General features: G+C 39.4%; 1 protein-coding gene across 1 annotated transcript; it reads right to left on the bottom strand.

Annotated features, from left to right (window-relative positions):
- Positions 1 to 9907: 9907 nt before the first annotated feature.
- On the bottom strand, positions 9908 to 11572 carry Gk2 (glycerol kinase 2). Its single transcript, XM_057772782.1, has one exon. It carries the CDS (start codon positions 11570 to 11572, stop codon positions 9908 to 9910), a length of 1665 nt encoding a protein of 554 aa, XP_057628765.1.
- Positions 11573 to 19408: the final 7836 nt, after the last annotated feature.

Genomic DNA, 19408 nt, shown 5'->3' with positions numbered 1-19408 from the left:
GCTACCTGGTATGAGTTCAATCATATAGTGGCTGTCCTCTTTTTGTATGATGCATTTTACTAGCATATTGCTCATGAAGATCATCCATGTTATAGGCAGAATTTCACTCATTTTTTAGGCTGCATGTGCACACCATGTTTTGTGTATCCATGTATCTGTTGATGGTCACGTGGCTTGTTCTCAGTGTTGGCTGCTATGTGTAATGCTACTGTGAACCTTAGTGCACATGTATATGACTGACATCTGCTTATATTTTGGAAATTAATTTCTTACAAACTCTTTTATTTGGAAACATTGACTTTTTATGCTCTTGTCACTATCCTTTGAAGGACTAAAGTCTTGTGCTTTCATAATCTTAATTACTCTGACTTGGTGTCTATGGTTTTGTACTGGACCTAGGAAGCTAAACTAATGTAGCAATACTTGAAAATATTGCTGGTAGATACAGGAATGTGTGAATGCAATTTGTTGATGGCCAAATGTAATGCAAGGATTTTTACAAACATGTTTTCATATTCTAGAAATAATTTTATTGAAATAAGTGGGTATTTAGGATAATTTAAAAAAATTATGGTGCAACAACTGACTTCCAAGATACACTTGATATCTAGCTTCCCAGATTTTAAAATCATGAAGAATCCCTCTACCCTTTCTTGGGAGTTTGAGGCCAGATCTTAACAGTTTAAAATGTTTTGGAAGTTCCTATGAAGGTGAGGATGACCTCCAACTTCTCATCCTCCATTTTCTGGGTGCTAAAATCACAGGTACCCACCACAGCACACCACTGTATTATGGAATTGCATTTTATCACTGACTTCTCTAACAAATTGGTACCAACATAATTGACTAAAATCTAATTAAAACCTGAGAGGGCTTGAAAAGGAATTCTAGACACAAAAACACAGAGTTTAACAAAGCTTCTTGCTGTTTGCTGGCAGCGTACTGTAGCTCCTTTAAAAAGAAGTTTTCCTGACTCAGCAGCAGCAGAAAAAATGCTGTACCATTTTGAAATGCCAGCTTTTTGGGCTGTGCTGCCAGCACGGCCTCTGTCTCTTTCAGGAGACTGAATATTTGGATGGTGTTTTTGAGCAGCATGCTGCAACGTGCTTGATTGCAACTTGGACTGGCTGTGTGCCTGGAAGTGGGGCTGTGGACATGGCTCTCAGAGGCCGTGACTGGACCCACAGAGAAATGACTACTGAATTTGCCCAAAGGTGAGACGATCCTTTAGCGTTCTTGTTACATGAAAGAGACTGACAAACATTCTGGAGGACACAGAAAAATGTGACAGACCATCTGCCAATATAGGTGGAACTGTCTTTGAAATATCCTGCTTCATGTAAAAGTCTGCTGGATACTATGGACCCGTGGGCTGAATATTGGATGGTCCAATGATACAGAAGAACTTTGGGTGACTGTTGAGGCATTGAGATGTCTCTGTCAATTACAGAGTTTTGAAAGTTGTTTACAATACATTTTCTTTTTACTTAGGTAATATTATATCCTTCTGGAGTCTTTGATAGAGTTGAATTTATAGTTAAAGTTTTCCTTAGTTATGATAAAAGATAAAATATATATAAATATTGTATCTGTAATTCTTGCTTGATACCTGTTTTGTTGTATGTAATTTTACTATGTTAAAGTTAAAGTCTTCTTTTTTATTTAAACGGAAAAGGGGAAATGATGTGGGAGGCCCTTCTGTCTATGTGGTGCTTTTATTGGTTAATGAATAAAGAAACTGTCTTGGCCTGTTGATAGGGCAGAACTTAGGTGGGCAGGGAAAACTAAACTGAATGCTGGGAGAAAGAAGGGTGATGTTAGGAGACGCCATGTAGCCCTGCTGGAGACAGATGCCAGAACTTTAGCCAGTAAGCCACAGCCACATGGCAATATACAGATTAATAGAAATGGGTTAAATTAATATATAACAGCCAATAAGAAGCTTGAACTAATGGGCCAAACAGTGATTTAATTAATACACTTTCTGTGTGATTATTTCGGTTCTGAACAGCGGCCCTCCTCTAACACCTAAATCTAGAGGATTACATGGCCTTTATAAAGTGGAATTAAAGTCTCTCTGTACTATTGTAGAGATTACAGCAAGAATAGACTTCAGGGCACTAACTCTGGCTGCCTGACATTCCGATAAGACATGGGAAAAGCTGGTCAGTTTGACAATGGGAGGGTGAAGGGAATCCAGAAGACCCAGTTTGAAGGACTGACCATAACTGACCTTCACACCACATTGGTTAGATAATTGTCGTATTCTCTTAAAAGCTGTAGGGTAAAATAGGAGACTTCCCATTTTCAGAACCAGGGAGAACTGGTGAGACAGTGCCAGTGTCCTGCCCTCGGCCATGAAATAATGTAGTACCATAGCCTCTGAGGATGCCTGTGATCCACTATTCGTTTCTTTGACCACCCTGGACCTGAAATTATTAAGACCACATGAAGAACAAAGTTTATACCACTAAAATGCAGTGGGGAGGAGGGTAGCTTGAATTCTGACCCTTTTTTCCAAACTGCTCCTGTTTGCTAAAAATTCTAAAAGGTTCTGTCTGGAGACCAGAAGGCCAGGCCCTCTCTGGTGAGACACTGTGCTCAGCCACCATTTCAATTTCATTGCTGAGGAGCTGGGGGAAAGTCAAAATGAGGTGGGGAATGGTGGAAATGCAGAAGATAAATGAGAGAGATGGCTAGCATAAGAGGTTAAGCTGTGTCTGGGCAGTAGCGGTGGGGCACTTGCAGTATGAGTGTGAATAAAGTGTGATGTGAGAGGGTGTGAATTGCCCTTTCCTTGGCACCTCTGTGAATGCTGGGTGGGAAACTTTGGAAATGCAGTCTTATTCCTCAGTGTCTGCAAATCTCAGCCCCGAGGAAATGAGTGGTGTTTTGTATACTTAAGATTGAAATTTTACTCTCTGCACATTGATCAATTGAGGTTGTCTGCATTAAGCACCATCTAGAAGAGACTTGTCTGATGAGTGGTGGGGATAGCAGAGCTGAAACTCATTAAAAGCCTTTTTATTACTATGTCCATTTAGCAGAATTCTAGCACTGGGAGAGGGAAAGTCAGTTTTCCTTTATTATAGGTCTCCTGATAGATTGACACACTCCAGGGAAGATTACACTCACAAGACTTACAGGGAACACAAACAAGTTCAGGGGCAAGACAAAAGAAAAAAGCTCAGAGTTGGGTGAGTAGAAAGGAGGCTGCACAGAATTCACAGGAGTGGATTTGGAGGGAGAGGCATATGATTGAAATAAATCATAAGATATTGTTAAAGAATTAATAAAATATTATTTAGAAAATTGAAATTTTCAAAGAAAAAAATTTTCAAGAAAAATTTTCTTGGGTCGCAGTTCTTTCAGACACAAACCAGCTCTGAGAACTGGGCTATATAACTTCCTTTGAACCCCAGGTTCCAACATATGGTTTGTAAGTTTTAATTGAATTCATTAGGAATATGTTTCTAGGTCGTTGGCCAATGAAGAGTACACAGCTCTAGTTCTCTAGTGATAGCTATCTATGGCATATCAGAAACAAAACATCATCAAAGGCTGCATGGAAACTTTATAAAATGCGTTTGTGTGTTCTTCACATTTCTCTTTACATATGCATTGGTTAATTTTCATAATGTACTTGGGGCTGGTATGAGAAAGTTAAACTCAAACAGAAAAGAGAAGAGAATGCATATACAGACAATGGAAAAACTGGACTTTGTTAGAACTGAAGGGGAGAGGCTGTGGCAGGATGAATGAAAGTTAGACAAATGATTGTCCAGATAATCACAGAGGCAAACAGTTGGTACATGATGTGGTTTTGATACGACTGTAATGAGTGCCATTCTTCTCTATGGAGCAGCATGCTGGAGCTTTAGCACATCGCTGCTTGGTGCCCAGTGGGCAGCAAGCGCCCACTTGCCAGTGCCACTTTTTAGTGCATGTTCATCTGCAGGATGTCAAAGGGCTGCCATCCTTTTGATGTTTATGAATACAAGTAGTTATGATATAACCCAATCGATTTTGTTTCAGGGAAAAGACACAAAGGGAGATTAAGAAAGGGAAGTGGAGTAAGAATAATGGAAAAAAGAGAGGAAGGGTGAGAGGAAGTGCGGATGTCCAGGGTCAAGAGAGAGGAGGGTGAGGATGCCCTGGATCAGGGGATAGGAGGGTGGGGATGCACAGGATCAGGGGTAGGAGGATGTCGAAGATGCACAGGATTAGGGAAGAGGGTGGGGATACACAGGATCAGGGAGGAGGATGGTGGGGATACACAGGTTCAGCAGGGAGGAGGGTGGGGATACACAGGATCAGGGAGGAGGATAGTGGGGATGCACAGGTTCAGCAGGAAGGAGGGTGGGGATGCACAGGATCGGGGGGAGGAGGGAGGAGATGCACAGGATCGAGGGGAGGAGGTTGAGGTCCACAGGATTAGGGAGGAGGTGGGGATGCACAGGCTTAGGGGTAGGAGGATGGGGGTGCACAGGATCAGGAGAGAAGAGGGTGGGGTACACAGGATGGGGGTAAAGGTTGGGGATGCACAGGATCAGGGGGAGAAGGGTGGGGATGCCCAGGTCAGGAGGACAAAAGTTTTCAACTGTCCCCCAAATTAAAGAATTTCCTAGGTTGACCACGTTTTGTGAAAATGAGCAGCAAGCATTTTGTGTAGAGAAGAATTTTATATCCAGCTGTTCTTTCCCAGATTTATGTTTTTTGACTTAGAAACAGAAACAACTTTTCAAAAAAATCTATAAGCATTTTCTATTTAGAAGTTGTTATTGAACAAAGGATGATTTCCTATAATTCAGACTCTTCTAGAGCATGCCTGGAACAATTGGCAATAGGAGCTGGTATGTATGTGTGTATCCTTCAAATTACTCATTTGCCAGGACAAAATTCTAAATTTCATAATAAATCTCACAGATGTGTTTATATGGCCTTTGCTTTCATCTTGTAAAATGTATTGCAGGTTTGTCTGAAACAAAGTTTCTCCAATATATATTTATGAAACAATAATTCTACTTTCTGTTTACTTTTTTTTTTTTTATGATGTTGGACGCCAGGCCTGTTCAGTTCTAGCCACTTCTTGAGGACTTGTTTGAGAATACTATTTTGGAGAATACTAAATGCTATAAAGCAGTCATGTTTCTTTTCTCGATTCTAGAACCATACCCGTTTTGAATCAAGAAGTTTATTTTCTTGTTCATTTTGCTAGATGTTCTTAATAGGAAAACAGTACTGATGGTGGATAACTGTGCTCCACTTGAAAAAGAATTGGGAAGACGTTATCAGTCAGTTGTTTCAGTGAAGTACGTTCAAGATCAGACAAACCTTGATAAAAATGTGAGGACAACCAGGAGAGACTTGCAGCTACAGCTTCCTTCAAGGGTTTCTATCCATCTCCAGCCCTGATATCACTGCCCAGGGTGCACTGAAATGAAAACGTGGAGGGGCAACTGTGCACCCAGCCTTCTGCATTTCAGAGGGAAAGCTCTGTAGACAAACCAAAATTGACCTTATTTGCAGTCTCTCATTTTTTTTTTGTACTGGATTTTGCTCCATTTTCTTTAGAGTTATTATTAGAGACATAATATCTTCTTACTAATTTTGGCTTTATAAGCTTTTCTGAGCTTGGCTTTTCTGATATTTGAAAAACATACTCTCTTCACTAAATGTAAGTGATCTGTGGATTGTTTACAATGAGCTGAATTTCAGTTGGCTTAAAACAAGATAATTAGCAGGGTCTTACTGCTGTAGACTTCTTTCTCACCAAGGGTCTATCAAGGCCTTCTTTCCCTTTTATTTGCTAAAATAAAGTCGTTTGGGGAGAGTCGACATGCTAATGAGCAGCAATGTATGCTAAACACAAAGAGGGCAAGGATCACACACAATTTCTTCAAAGCTCAAATAAACTCGGCAATAAAGGTTGTTGATAGGAACTACAATGAATATTTAAATATTAAGTTTATTAAGTTTTGATTGAAACAATCAGAATAGAGTATAGTATCATCATTTCAGTGGGAAGATAAAGTAGGCTACTGACTGAGATGATGTTGTCTCTGGACTTTGCTGGATGATTACCGCAGGAGATCTTATTAGTTCCTATGTTCTTAAGAAACAAACAGGAGCGAAATTTACATACCTAATAGTCATAGAGGAGGTACATAATGTTCTACCTAAATGGAGATTGCTGAATATAACCATTAGACCCAGGCACTGAGGTATCAGTGAGTACAACAGTGTCCCTAGGAGATTATGGGCATTTTTATCACGATCATAATAGAAGCATCGTAGATCAGATAGACACATAATTCAGGACTCTGAGTAGGGGCAAGTTATCTCTATGTCCAGTGTACACAGCTGACATTTCTAGAGCTAAATCAGAGATTATGTAGCTGTTTAATGACTCTCCCCATGTTGTTAAAATACTGTGTTTTAAACTAGATGTAATAGTGCATCCTGCCTCTCTTTAGGTGCCCTTAGCTTTCTCGCTTTTCTTTGTTTCTCTTCCTTCTCTAAGTCTCTGTCTCTCTCTCTTCCTCCTCATCTATTGCCTTTCTTTACTGTCACCACTCACTTGATTTGGTTCACAAATTGCGCTCTTGAGAAATTGTATGGAGATGCTGTTTGTGTTCATGCTTCCTGCGTCAGCTCAGCCGCTCTCACTCACACATGTGCTTCGTGTTAAAGGAGGACAGCCGCATTGCACAGGTGCAGCGGGACCTCGCCAATGTCGTGTAAGATAAATTATGAAACTAGATATACAAAGGGAAAGATGTTTCTTAAAAAGGGGAAAGCTGAGAGTCACAGAAGGGTGTTAGTGGGAGGAACAGGACTGAGACACTGCTAAGCTTGATGTTTTCCTGTGATGATGGTTCTTGGTTGTCAGCTTGACTATACCAGGAATTAACCAAAACCCAAGCAGCCTGTAAGGGATCATTTGAAGAGGGAAGACCCTTTTTAAATCCCAATCTTTTGAGGTGGGAAGCTCCGTGTTTAATATGAGCCTTTTCTGCTGGCAATTTATATAAAGAACATGGAAGAAGGAAACTTACTTTCTTTGCCTGCTTGCTTCCACTGCCAAGCCCCTTCCTCCACTGGCAGTAGAGCCTGCTTTTCCAGGATTCTGGCATTCACTGAAGACCAGCTGAGACATGCAGCCTCGTGGACTGAACAACTACTGTATTCTTGGACTGTCTTTTGGTAGACAGCCATAGTTGGACTGGCTGTACCACACCCTATAAGTCATTCAATATATATGTATGTACATCTGTTGTAAGCTCTGTTTCTCTAGAGAACCTTTGACTCATAACATGTTTGTGAATAGCTAAGACCCTGCACAGTGAACAAAAGTACTTGCTGTTCTTGGATAGGGACTGGGTTTTTTCCCAGCACCTGCATTTGGCAGCTCACAACTGCCTGTAACAGGGAATCTGATGCCTTCTTTGGCTTCCACCAACAGTTATATGTATGTGCTACACATGCATACACTCAAGGGCACACACACACAAATAAATAAATTGAGCTTTCAAAATCAATCAATAAATTAGTATAAAAAAAAAACCCAACAATTTGGCAATGGGCTGGAACGATGATTCAGCAGTCAAGAGCTCATACTACTTTTTCAGAGAATATGAATTTTGTTACCAGTATTCTTAATTAGTGATCCACAGTTGCTGGTAACTCCAGCTCTAGGGTGCCTTCTGGACCCTACGGTTTCTGTATTCACATCGACAAACAGATAACACACATACAAATGCACACACACACACACACACACATCTCATATGTGTGCCTAATTCCTTGGAGGTCAAAAAAGGCATCAGATCCTCTGAAACTAGAGTTACAGATAGTTGTGAGCTGCCATGTGGGTGTTGGAAATTAAACCCAGGTCCTCTGGAAGAGCAATCAAAGCTCTTAACTAGTGAGATATTTCTCCAGTTTCCTGTTTGTGTTTTCTAAAATTTTATATGAATGAGACCTCACAGTTTCAGAATGCCTGTTCTGAGCATATGGAAGTTCAGTGAGGTGTATAGACTTTGGGTCTGGTTACTCTTGCTGCATAATGCTTTCTATGCAATGACATGATGAATTTTCATTCAATTAAAAACTTTCCCTTTTTAAAAGTGATTCATAATTTCCAATCATATAGGAATTTTCCAAAGATATTTCTTTTGTGAATTTGCATGTACTCAAATCTATACAAAATTGAAAACAAATTGGGCTATAATTTGATATGGTCTTTGGTGGTAAATGATTCATACACACTTGAACAGAAAAAGTTGTCAGTTGGTATGTTCTATGAATGCCCATTAAGTCAAGTTGATGGTATTATTTAAATAGTCTATACTTTCCAAATTCTCATTTGCATGTTCTGTTGCTATATATGATGTTGAAATCACTTGCTGCAATTAATATTTTATTTCTTTCATATCTACCACATTTATGCTTTGTACATTTTGAATTTTTATCATAAAGTGCATAAATATTTAGGATTATTATAAATTCTGATGAGTATACCCTTTTGTCTTAATGGCTGCAAATTAATATTATCACTGGTAACATTCTTTGTTCTGAAATTTGCCTTTTGCCACAAGAATAAGCACTTCAGATTTCTTTTGATTCATTTCAACATGGCACATATTTTTCAATCCTTCCTCTTTAAATTTTTTTTCTATATATGTGTAATGCTTTCTGGATGAACAAGCATAGTTGTGACTTTCCTTAATTTGATAATCTTGCTTTTGATTTGAAATAATTGGATCATTTATAGTTAATGTGTTTCTCAGCATGCTTATGTTTAAGTATATTTTCCTGTTTATTATGTATTCCTTTTTATCTGTTTTATGTTTTTGGATCAATTGAGTATTTTGTGTTTCTAACATAGATATTTAAATAATAAAATTTTTCTTTTACTTTATGGCTTGTAGTATGCATTTCAAAGTATAATTTAAAATATCATATTACATAACATGTTATAAGTGTTTAAACTTTACACTTGCATTTGTTCTTTTGCGTCCTTAATATTCTTCTTAGAGTTAGACATGATTTAATATTGTTTCAATAATCTCTCCCTTGAAAATAATATTTATTCAGAGCTGTGGGGACTCATGCCTTTAATCACAGCACTAGGGAGGTAGAGACAGGTGGATTTCTATGAGTTTGAAGCTAGCCTGCTCTACAGAGTGAGTCTCAGGATTGGTTCCAAAGCTACAGAGAAACCCTGTCTCAAAACACTGCCCCTCTTCAAAAAAAAAAGAAGAAAAAAGAAAATAATATTTACTACAATAATTTACATCCTTTTATTTTTCTATCTTAGATCTAAGATAGTTAATAAAAAGTACAATTCATAAGAAATAGTATTGAAATCATATTGTTCTGTCAATATAAATTCTATATTCTATTTTTAAAATTTAGATGCTAGGATGTGACACATAATGTTTAAGGTTAAGTACTACCATTTTAGGAAACATTTTCTTGGTAAATAGTATGCATACATGTTTCCCTACATGCCTATTTAAACTAAAGGAATTGAGTCTGTCTTGGTTAAGACAGCCCTCTTCTGACCTATTGGCTGCCATGTGCTCTGAATTTACAAATGGGCTTCTCTACCTGATATAGAGGTAAATGTTGCATGCCAAATAAAATACCAAAAATGGAGAGGAAAACCGTAAAGTGCGTTTTTCCCCCATCCCGACAAACTTAACAATTGATGTTAAAAACACAAGAGATTTTTCATATTGTTTTTATAATGTGATCTCTTTATTCAAAGCCTTTATTTTAAGGTATATTTGTAGGTTCTGTAGCAAGTGGCTTATAAATAAAAAATAAACTTATGATAGTGACCTTGACCTCACATTCATTCTATAAAGAGCTGTCACTTCTTAAGAATCTGTGGTTGAAATTACTCTTCAAAAGTTGCCACATATCTTGCTCCAATTAATAATGTCATGCTGCTCACTATGAAAAAACCCAAAGGCAGACAGGAAAAGACAGCTCTGTCGCAATTCTCAGGAGCGTTGGGGGTAACCCAACCCATTGACTTCATCACCGCTCTCTTCCATGTTGAAAAACGAATTTCACTTTCTGTGGCTTGGATTTGAGGTTCATACCGTTCCATCAAGACTGTCGACATAGCCTCAGGTTCAAGACTCCAAACGTCTATCCCGTCTGCAGCTCCAGCTGCCATAGCTACTCCCAGGGCAGTCGTTTCGGGCATAAGAGACTTGATTACAGGAATGTGCAGAATGTCTGCCTGGAGCTGCATGAGGATTTTGTTGCTGGTCATTCCTCCATCTACCTGCAAGTGACTGAGTGGAATCCCACAGTCACGGTTCATGGCATCCACCATCTCCCGGGTTTGGAAACAAACAGCTTCCAATGCAGCAAAGGCAATATGGCATTTATTGGTAAACTGAGTGAGACCACAGATTATCCCTCTTGCACTGGGTTCCCAGTAAGGTGCATATAACCCAGAAAAGCTTGGGACGAAGTAGCATCCATAAGAAGATCCCACCTCTCTTGCAAGTTTTTCAACTTCGTCTGAGGTCGTTATAATTTCAAAATTGTCTCTTAGCCAGCGAATAACAGCACCGGCTATTGCGACAGAACCTTCTAATGCATAAATTGCTGGCTTCTTTTTGCCTAGTTTGTAAGCTAAAGTGGTCAGAAGGCCATGTTCAGAAAACACACATTTACGGCCTGTATTACATAATAAGAAACATCCTGTTCCATATGTGTTTTTGGCTTGACCTTCTTGGAAGCACAATTGCCCTACCAATGCCGCAGATTGGTCCCCCAAACATCCAGATATTGGCACGCCTTCCAAGGCCCCTGATGTCATCAGGCCGTAGATCTCAGAAGAACTGCATACATTTGGGAGAATGTTCATTGGAATTTCAAAAAAGTCGCAGAGTTCCTTATCCCATTCCAAAGAGTGGATGTTGAAAAGCATCGTTCTACTAGCATTTGTGACATCTGTGCAATGGATACCTCCATTGACTCCTCCTGTCATATTCCAGATGAGCCAGGAGTCGATTGTTCCGAACAGGGCTCTGCCTTCCTCCACAGCCTTTTGAATGGGTCTTAGATTATCCAGCATCCACCGCAGTTTCACGGCGCTGAAGTAAGTGCTCAATGGAAGGCCTGTCTTAGACTTGACGAAGTTGCTGTGTCCTGGGATTTTCTTACTAAGAGCCTCCACAGTAGTCTGGGTTCTGAGATCAAGCCACACCACAGCATTGTAAAGCGGGTCTCCCGTGAACTTGTCCCAGACCACAGTGGTTTCCCGCTGGTTGCTCACGCCGACAGCTTTAATGTTGGAAATATCAATGTTCACCCCAGCAAGTTTCTCGCACGTTCTCGCTATGCATTCGTAGACAGACTGAAGGATTTCCTTGGGGTCTTGCTCCACCCATCCTTCTTTTGGAAACTCTTGATTCAGTTCCACTTGATGATGGCCAACTAGTTCTGCTGTTTTAGAATTGAAAACTAGAAAACGAGTCGAGTTGGTGCCCTGGACCACCGCTCCCACCAAAGGCCCCACCGCTGTTTGCTTCGAGGCTGCCATGAGTCAGTGGCATCTGCAGCTCAGGAACCGTTTCCCCGGTGAGGCCGGTTTGGAGGAGCCACAGCAGCCAATCACGGATGCTCGAGTGCGCAGGCGCAGCTGCCAGTCTAACTGCTCCCTGACCTATTCACCCCACCCCACCCCTCGCCCAAGCCCCGCCCCTCGCCTCTCCATGTCATTCCCAGGGATTCATATGAAAATATTCACTATGTGCTTCACTCTTACGTGTGTGGTTCTTTCTGTTCTCTCTCCCTTTCTACCTGTGAACTATCCATAACATTTCTTATAGAACAAATATGTGGGACAGAGTCTTCCAACATCAGAACACGAAAAAAGCATTTTGTCTTACTAGTGAAAGCCAATTAGTTTCGGGTATATAATTCTAATTTCCTTTCTCACTCCTTCCTCTTAAGAGCCATGGAGTGGAGCAGCTACTCCTATAACATCACTTCCCATTCCAGGTATGTTTCTGTCCTTGGTCTTAGCTTGCTTGTTTTTCTCTGCCTCTTATAGAGTTTTCGTTGTTGCTGTTTATTTTGGTGTGTTTTTGTTTTATTCTTAAACAAGTATTTTCCATCAGTTTTATCGTGATGTGCATTGAGGGGGTTTCTGTTTGCTTTCGTTTTGTTTTCTTTCCTTTCTGTGCTGGGCGTTCACTGTGTCCCTTGTGTGCAGATTCACAGCCTCTGTCAAGTTTGGAAAATTCTGGTTGTTATTTCTTCAATATTTTCTTTGCTTTGTTTGCTCTCTTAAGGTCTCAAACCTCAAAGGTTGAATATGTTTTGCAAGTTCACTGGCAATTCTAACTCATTACAAAGATCTTTTCTGTCTGTATTTAAACTTATAGTTTATAATTGTTCTGCCTTCAAGTTCACTAATCTCCAGTTTAGGTCTGCAAGTCATTCATGTGCTATATTTTTCCACTTCACATGTAGTTTTCATTCCTAGAAGTTCAACTTAGGGATTTTTAGATATCTACTGAACTTTTCTTTGATGTGTGGGTCATGATTAGAATAGCTTTTAACCTTCATTTTCTGTTAAAACTTGTTAGTTTCTGTTCATTTTATTTTGTTGATTGTCTTATTATGGCCTGTATTTCCCTGCTTCTTTGCATGTCTTATAATTTGTAATTAAATGCCAGGCACAGTGGATTTGCTGACCTGGCTGCTGGATACATTGCACCCTTTTAGTCAGAACACAGTCTGTTCTGAGAAGTCAGGAAGCCACCTGGAAATAGCTGCTTCTTTCCAGCTTTACTCTTTTTTTTAAAAAAAAATATTCTTTGGTAGCATCATACATAAAACAACATGCTTAGATCATACCCATCTTTTGCTTCTTCCACTCCAACTCCTCTCCAGTCACACCACCCCTTTCCAGTGCTCATACCTCCTTTTAATGACCCTTTTGAGTCTAATTAATCCTGCCTACATGTTGGTGGCTGTTGGGTCACCCACTGCATTATGAACAACTTATTTCAAGCCATCCTCATAAAGAAAGCTCATCCTTTCCCTGCCTGTAACCATCAGTGGTCAGTTTCTCCTCAGCTAGGAGCGGCACCACAGGAGCCCCTCTCTACCACTCACTTTGGTCTCAGGATGTGAAGAAACCAAGATGGAAATGACCTAAAAGTTTCCTCCCTGCTTCTTATCTTTCATTAAATGGTTCTAAATAGGTTGCTGGGGGAGAAAATTATCAATAGTCTTAACCCAGCGGGGAACTTAACAAGCTAAAATAACGACATATAAGAAGATATGAACATTGGTGTAACAGTGCAATACACATTACAGGGCAAGCAACAGCTCTCAAATGGGACTTTAAGACCCACTCCACAGGATGTAGCTCATGTCTAGAACTGTAAACCTGCCCATGAAGCCATGACTCAGGGCATAGGCTCAAGGAAGAACCTACTGCTATTATTTTTGCTAAATGGATGTAGTATCCATCTCCCCTCTGAATTCATTTCTCAGGTGCAGGTCTCATGGCTCATCAGAGGTTCTTGTTTTGGCAGTGGACACTGGCTAATACAGAGATTCAAAACTGGTCTAAGCACAGAGAACAAGTGACCATGGAGCGTTTCTCACAGTCTGTCTCTCTCAAGGCTCAAAAAACTCATGGAAGAGAGAGCAGAAAGCTGGTAAGAGCTGATACCGTGTTATGAAGGTTTAAATTCATCCATTCATTCAATAATTTAACCAATATGTTTTAAGAATACATGAGTTTTTTTTACAAGAATTAAGATACAATAATATACAGAACACACACATATATAGAATAATATATAGAACATCACCCTTACTACAGCATTTAAGTTAGAACCGTACCATACTTGTCTTCAATGGCTTATATTCCAGTGCATATTCTGTTTCAGAGAGCAATTTATTTAAATGTTTCTTTTTCCCTGCCAACTTCCCTACATTGTTAGTTCAATGAAGACATGGAACTGGGGATGTTACATTTAATCCTTTATTTACAGCCTGTATCAAATCCTATAAACTCAAAAAATTTGTTAAATGAATTAATGAACATCACTAGTTAAGGTACTTGCTTAGTTAAGTAATTATGATAGAGTCAAAATAATTTATTTGTATTTATTTTTGCATAATAGTTTAGCATACATTATAAATTGTTTTATGCAACCAGTTATCCCCAAAAGGGCAATTTTGAAGTTTCATTTTGGGAGTCCTTAGAAATATGTGATTGATGATTAGCTACATTTATTAGGTTTGTCAACAAAAGACAGAGGGAGGGAATTGTTTCAGAAAAAAAAAATTGCTTGTATGAAAGAAATTTTAACTTCTAGGACTTGGAAACTTCTGCAAGAAAAATTCTTGATTTGCCTCTCCATGTCTGAGCCTCAGGAAATGGACTGGAGCTCCTGCTGGCTCGGGTTCCTAATAAATTTGTACACAAAGGTGTGAGAATGGAAATTAAATATTTGTGCAGATCAAAATTATCTATAAACTACAGAAGTATTAATAGCTCCCTGTAAACATAGCAAGAGGTTAATAAAAGAAGAGCAGGTAGGTTTCACAAATATCCACTTCCATTAGGTGATTAGAGACAATCTGAGACAGACGGCATCTGGGACAGTAGCCCCGTGATGAGGTCGGGCTTGTTTAGTATAGTTCAGCAGTAGACCAGTATCGTTTTAAAAAGAGTGTCTGAGCTCCACAAAGACTTTTGTGTTCCGTCATTATAGTCTTGCTTGTATTACACTGGATGGTCAATAACTTCTTGATTTTCCCAATTAAGAATATCTTTCCAGCATAATTTTAAATGACAAAAAACATTTCCATTCTTATCAAACTTTTGGCCAGGTTTGTCTGATGAAATAAACTGTTTTAAGATACTTTTAAAGATGAATTTACTAACTTTACTGCTGAGTTTGCACTTTTCCTATGACTTAGGAGATTTGTTAATTTAAAAGGTGATAGAGTCAGTAAACTCACTGCAAAAGATTAGAGGTACTTTTAATTCTTGTTCTTCTTGTGTTCTGTTGTTTACTGTGATTTTAAATGAATCTTACACAGTCAATGAAATCATCTCATCGTTGGGAGAATATTAGGATGGGTGGATGGTGTTGCCGGTAGCTTAGGACACCACAAAACAGTTCCAACTTAACACCTGGCCTCTCTGGAAAAATACTTGGCATTTTATCTTCACTGAGTCCCATTATCCTCTGTTTTAAGTGGCTTGGCAATTCTGACCCCCACAGCTCTGTATTGAAGCCCTGTCATCCAAGGCTGTGTGTAGCTTTTGGACTCACCATCTTTTCTTAGTTGAGCCAAAGTGGTACCTATATGTAACAAGATGGTCTTCAGGGTGTAGCAACAGGCTGCTTATTGGTTCTTGGCTGCTCAGACCTGAAATAATCACACAGAAACTGTACTAATTAAATCACGGCTTGGCTCATTATCTCTAGCTTCTTATTGGCTAACTCTTACATATTAATTTAATCCATTGATCTGTATATCATCATGAGGTAGTAGCCTACCAGCAAAGTTTCAGCACCTCTATTTCCAAAAGCAATTCCATGGCATCTCTCTGACTCAGCGCTTTTTCCTCCCAGCATTCAGTCTAGCTTTCTCTGCCTACCTAAGTTCTGCCTTGCTATAGGTCCAGAGCAGTTTCTTTATTCATTAATAGTAATCACAACACACAGAGAGGACTCCCACATCATCAGTGGATCTCAATATCAACTTGTAATTTTATGCTGGGCATCATAGAAACTGTGATGCAGTTGTAAGAGAGGCTGAAAGACAGCCACTAAGTCAGGTTGAAGAAGAGTAGTATCTATGGTCACCCTCTTCCTGAAGACATCATAGGAGTGGGTAGTGACTAAACATAAAAGCCAAATAGCCATGTGTAACTAAGCCACAGTCATAAAAGAATGGTGTTCCCACTGCCCCCTGCCCTGTCTGTTATGCTTTGCTGAGGATCTCCACCTCTTGAGTCAAGATAATTTTAATTTTGCTTTCTGGATGAACTATTGGTTAGGAGTTTTGGAATCCAATGTATTAAGGCAGGTTGAATAATGACTAGGAGGAGAGTAAGTAGATGGGAAGATGTAAAGAATAGTAAGAAAATATTGGTTATAGGATCTACATGTTGCTTACAGTGGTGTGGTATTGAATTTTTTCAGTTTTTATATGTTTGCTAATGTCCATAATAAGATGTTGGTGTGTTGTTGTTCCATCTTTATAACAAAATATCTGAGATAACTAACCTTCAAAGAGAAATTATTTATTTTGGCTAAGTTTTAGAATCCAGTCTATGATTGGGTTCATCCATTGCTTGTGCTCTTATAGGCATTCTGCATAGCAATTGTGGCAATGCATGGCGTGGCAAACTGTTCCCCTCGGCCAAGAAAATGTTACTTCCCATTATCATGTCATCAAATGATCTAAGCACCTCCCACCAGACTCTACCTCCTAAAGATCTCCCTCTTCCCATTGGGGAAGATTTTTAACTCATGAACCTTTGAAAGACAATTAACCTCAATACGATAGCAGTTGGGAAATTATAGTACAAATAAACTGATGGAGGCCACAAAACATAGTTAATGCAAATCCATTCCATGCAGCTTCCTGTGCTTGGGCAATTGAGAGGCACAAAGTCACTGAGACATTCAGTGTGGAATGATTGGGTTAAAAGTATCCACTCTAATTCATTTTTATTAAGATCCTTGTCCTTTTATAGTAGGCCTTTTCTTTTGCTTTTTATAAATTTTGCAATCTTAGAGAAAAAAAAAACAAAACAACCAAACAGCTGCCTGTTTTAACTGCTTGGCTCTCAGCCACAGTTTCAGACACCCAAGGGGACTACTTCTTGATTGTGTCACCGGAGTGTGACTCAGTGTGACAGGTGACAGGTTAGATTTCACTAAAAGTCGAGACTCCGCTTAGTCTTGATGTAAGTGTGTGGCCAGATAACGAGGGCATTTCTTCATGTTGTTTGTGGCTAGGCCATCTGACTGTTTCAGACTGTGTCCTAACTGATGCACCAGCACAGTTGGCAATCTTCAAAACACTGATGCATATTTCTACATGCTGTTCCCAAATGTGCTGGACCAGCTGTTGAAAGCCATGCCATCCAATCGCCTGGAAGACCTCTTCTTGGACCACAAATCACCTCACACACTCTCCCTCTTTGTTCTAATGAAGAATGGAAAATTTAACGCAATCCACTGTGGTTCATTACTCGCGTTCTCTGTTAAGTGTGGACCATGGGAGTCACTGAAGTTTGCATTCAAAAGCCCAGGCTTTCTAGGTAAGTATTCATGACAGGCAAGCCAATAAGTTTAATATTCTCAGATCGAGAAGGATTTTTCCGAATTTTTGAGTGCATCTGCTTGTGTGCACATGCATGTTCTGTGTTGTCTTTCCAGTGAAAATGGCCCTGACACTGATCTCAATGTTAATGTATTCCTGCTTACGTTTGACTTTGGAGTATGTTACAGCTAATGATTACACAGGATGAAAGATCAGAGGCCTGAGCAAGGTGCTTGGGTTTATGAACAAAGGGAGTCCAACTTGGCATCTTGGCTCCGGGCCCAATGACTGTAGTCACATATCTTGAAGCTGGTGGGATCTTTACATTTTATTTGTTTGCTTGTTTGTTTGTTTGTTTGTTTTCCACCCCTCATTTTTGAAGGGGGTGGGGAAAAGGGTTAAGGGTTTGAAGGGGCTGAAATTTCCTCTTGAACATGATGTCAATATGTTGGCATGTCTCCTTTTATTAAGATGCCATCCAACTGATAACAAGTCCTGCTGTGTTTTACCAACATAAAAAATTAGACTGGAGACCGAAGAGCGGCAGGTGGCTTTTGGCACCAAGAAATAATCACACTTGATGTGGAAAGTAAAGTAAAAGGAGCCATCTGTTCACTGCAGGAGGACGTGAAAAATCACATTAACATATTGTCACTAACATCATGAAACACACAGTTAATAATAAATTTAGTTGTCAAGGCAAGTCGCATTGGATACTTACTCTGAAATTGCAGAATGTGGAAGATGCTCATCTTGCCCACCCCCATCTTATTTATTTATTTATTTATTTATATTTTAGAGAACAAAAAAAATTATCTGAGTTTGAAATGCCTTCTTGAGAGAGAAGGGGGAGAACAGAAGAGAAACTTCTCACTGTTAAGCCAAGCTGTGGACCATTGTTGACTGAGGAAGGTGGCCTTCCACGTAGGTGGAACGAAACACTTTTTTGAGTCTGCTCTGCCATGTTACTCTATAGCTCCTGACCTGGATGGAGACCTAGAGACATAAGTAAACAAGCAATTTGATGGTATTTTGTATGGAAGACATGGAAATGCAAGCCTCCAGTGACAGGTGCTCAGCTGGCAGTGTGCTACCAGGGGAGAGCCAGTGTCTGTTGCCTTCCTTTGATGGGCATTAGAATTTACCTTTTGTTGGATAACATGTTCCTACGGTGTATTTTTCTGATGACTTTGGTACTAAAAGTCTATGCATAATTTCTGGGAGATCACATGTGTTCAAGCAATGTGAAAGAAAGGACACCTACTTCTTTCTGGTACGCGTGCTGTTTACATATGCTAATCAAGGATGCCACAGATATTGGAGGTCAAAATGAACTTGGAAAAAAACCCGCAGTATTAACTGTCACGGAGTTACAATTAGAGCTATATTTAAATACCTATAGTAGGGGTTCTCAATCTTTCTAATGCTGTGACCCTTTGACACAGTCGCTCATGTTGTGGCAACCCCAACCATAAAATTGTTACTTCATGACTATAATTTTGCTAATATTATGAATCATAGTGTAAATACCTATGCAGGATATCTGATCTGTGACCCCTGTGAATGGGTTGTTCAACCACAAAGGGGTCATTACACACAGATTGAGAAACGCTGACCTGTATTAACCCTGTGCTTTCTAGTATCTAAGTCACTCCCATTATATATGAAAATGTGACTAGCCCACATCATTATTTTTAAAATGAAGACCTAAGCCTGAGGCTATTAGAAACTTAAACTTGTCGTTTACTAGAGGATTCTGTTTAGTTGCATGACCAACAGTTCTTTGTTTATGGTTGTTGGTTTTTATTCTTTCCTTTTGTGAGTTCCTGAGAACAGCTATATAAAGATAACTGAAAAAATATGTGTTCATGAAAGAAGCATTGAAATTGCAATCAGTACTTTAGTTTCAGCTTGAATTTTGACCAGCTTCAGCATCTTTTGGGGGTTAAATTATTGCTCTGGTTATTTTCCCTTCAGGAGTAAAATTAATATAATCTTGAAGTGAATAGCTTTTATAGAAATGTGAAGCTTTCAAGAGTGCTCTCCAGTAACATTGATCTTTAAG

Source organism: Chionomys nivalis, chromosome 6 (assembly GCF_950005125.1).
Source record: "Chionomys nivalis chromosome 6, mChiNiv1.1, whole genome shotgun sequence".
In the NCBI taxonomy this organism is placed as follows: Eukaryota; Metazoa; Chordata; class Mammalia; order Rodentia; family Cricetidae; genus Chionomys; species Chionomys nivalis.
The sequence above is the reverse complement of the archived record's forward strand: the minus strand, read 5'-3'. Positions and strand labels throughout refer to the sequence as shown.

Coding starts and splice junctions, on each gene's coding strand:
- Gk2 (XM_057772782.1), bottom strand. CDS start 11,572: ATGGCAGCCTCGAAGCAAACAGCGGTGGGGCCTTTGGTGGGAGCGGTG.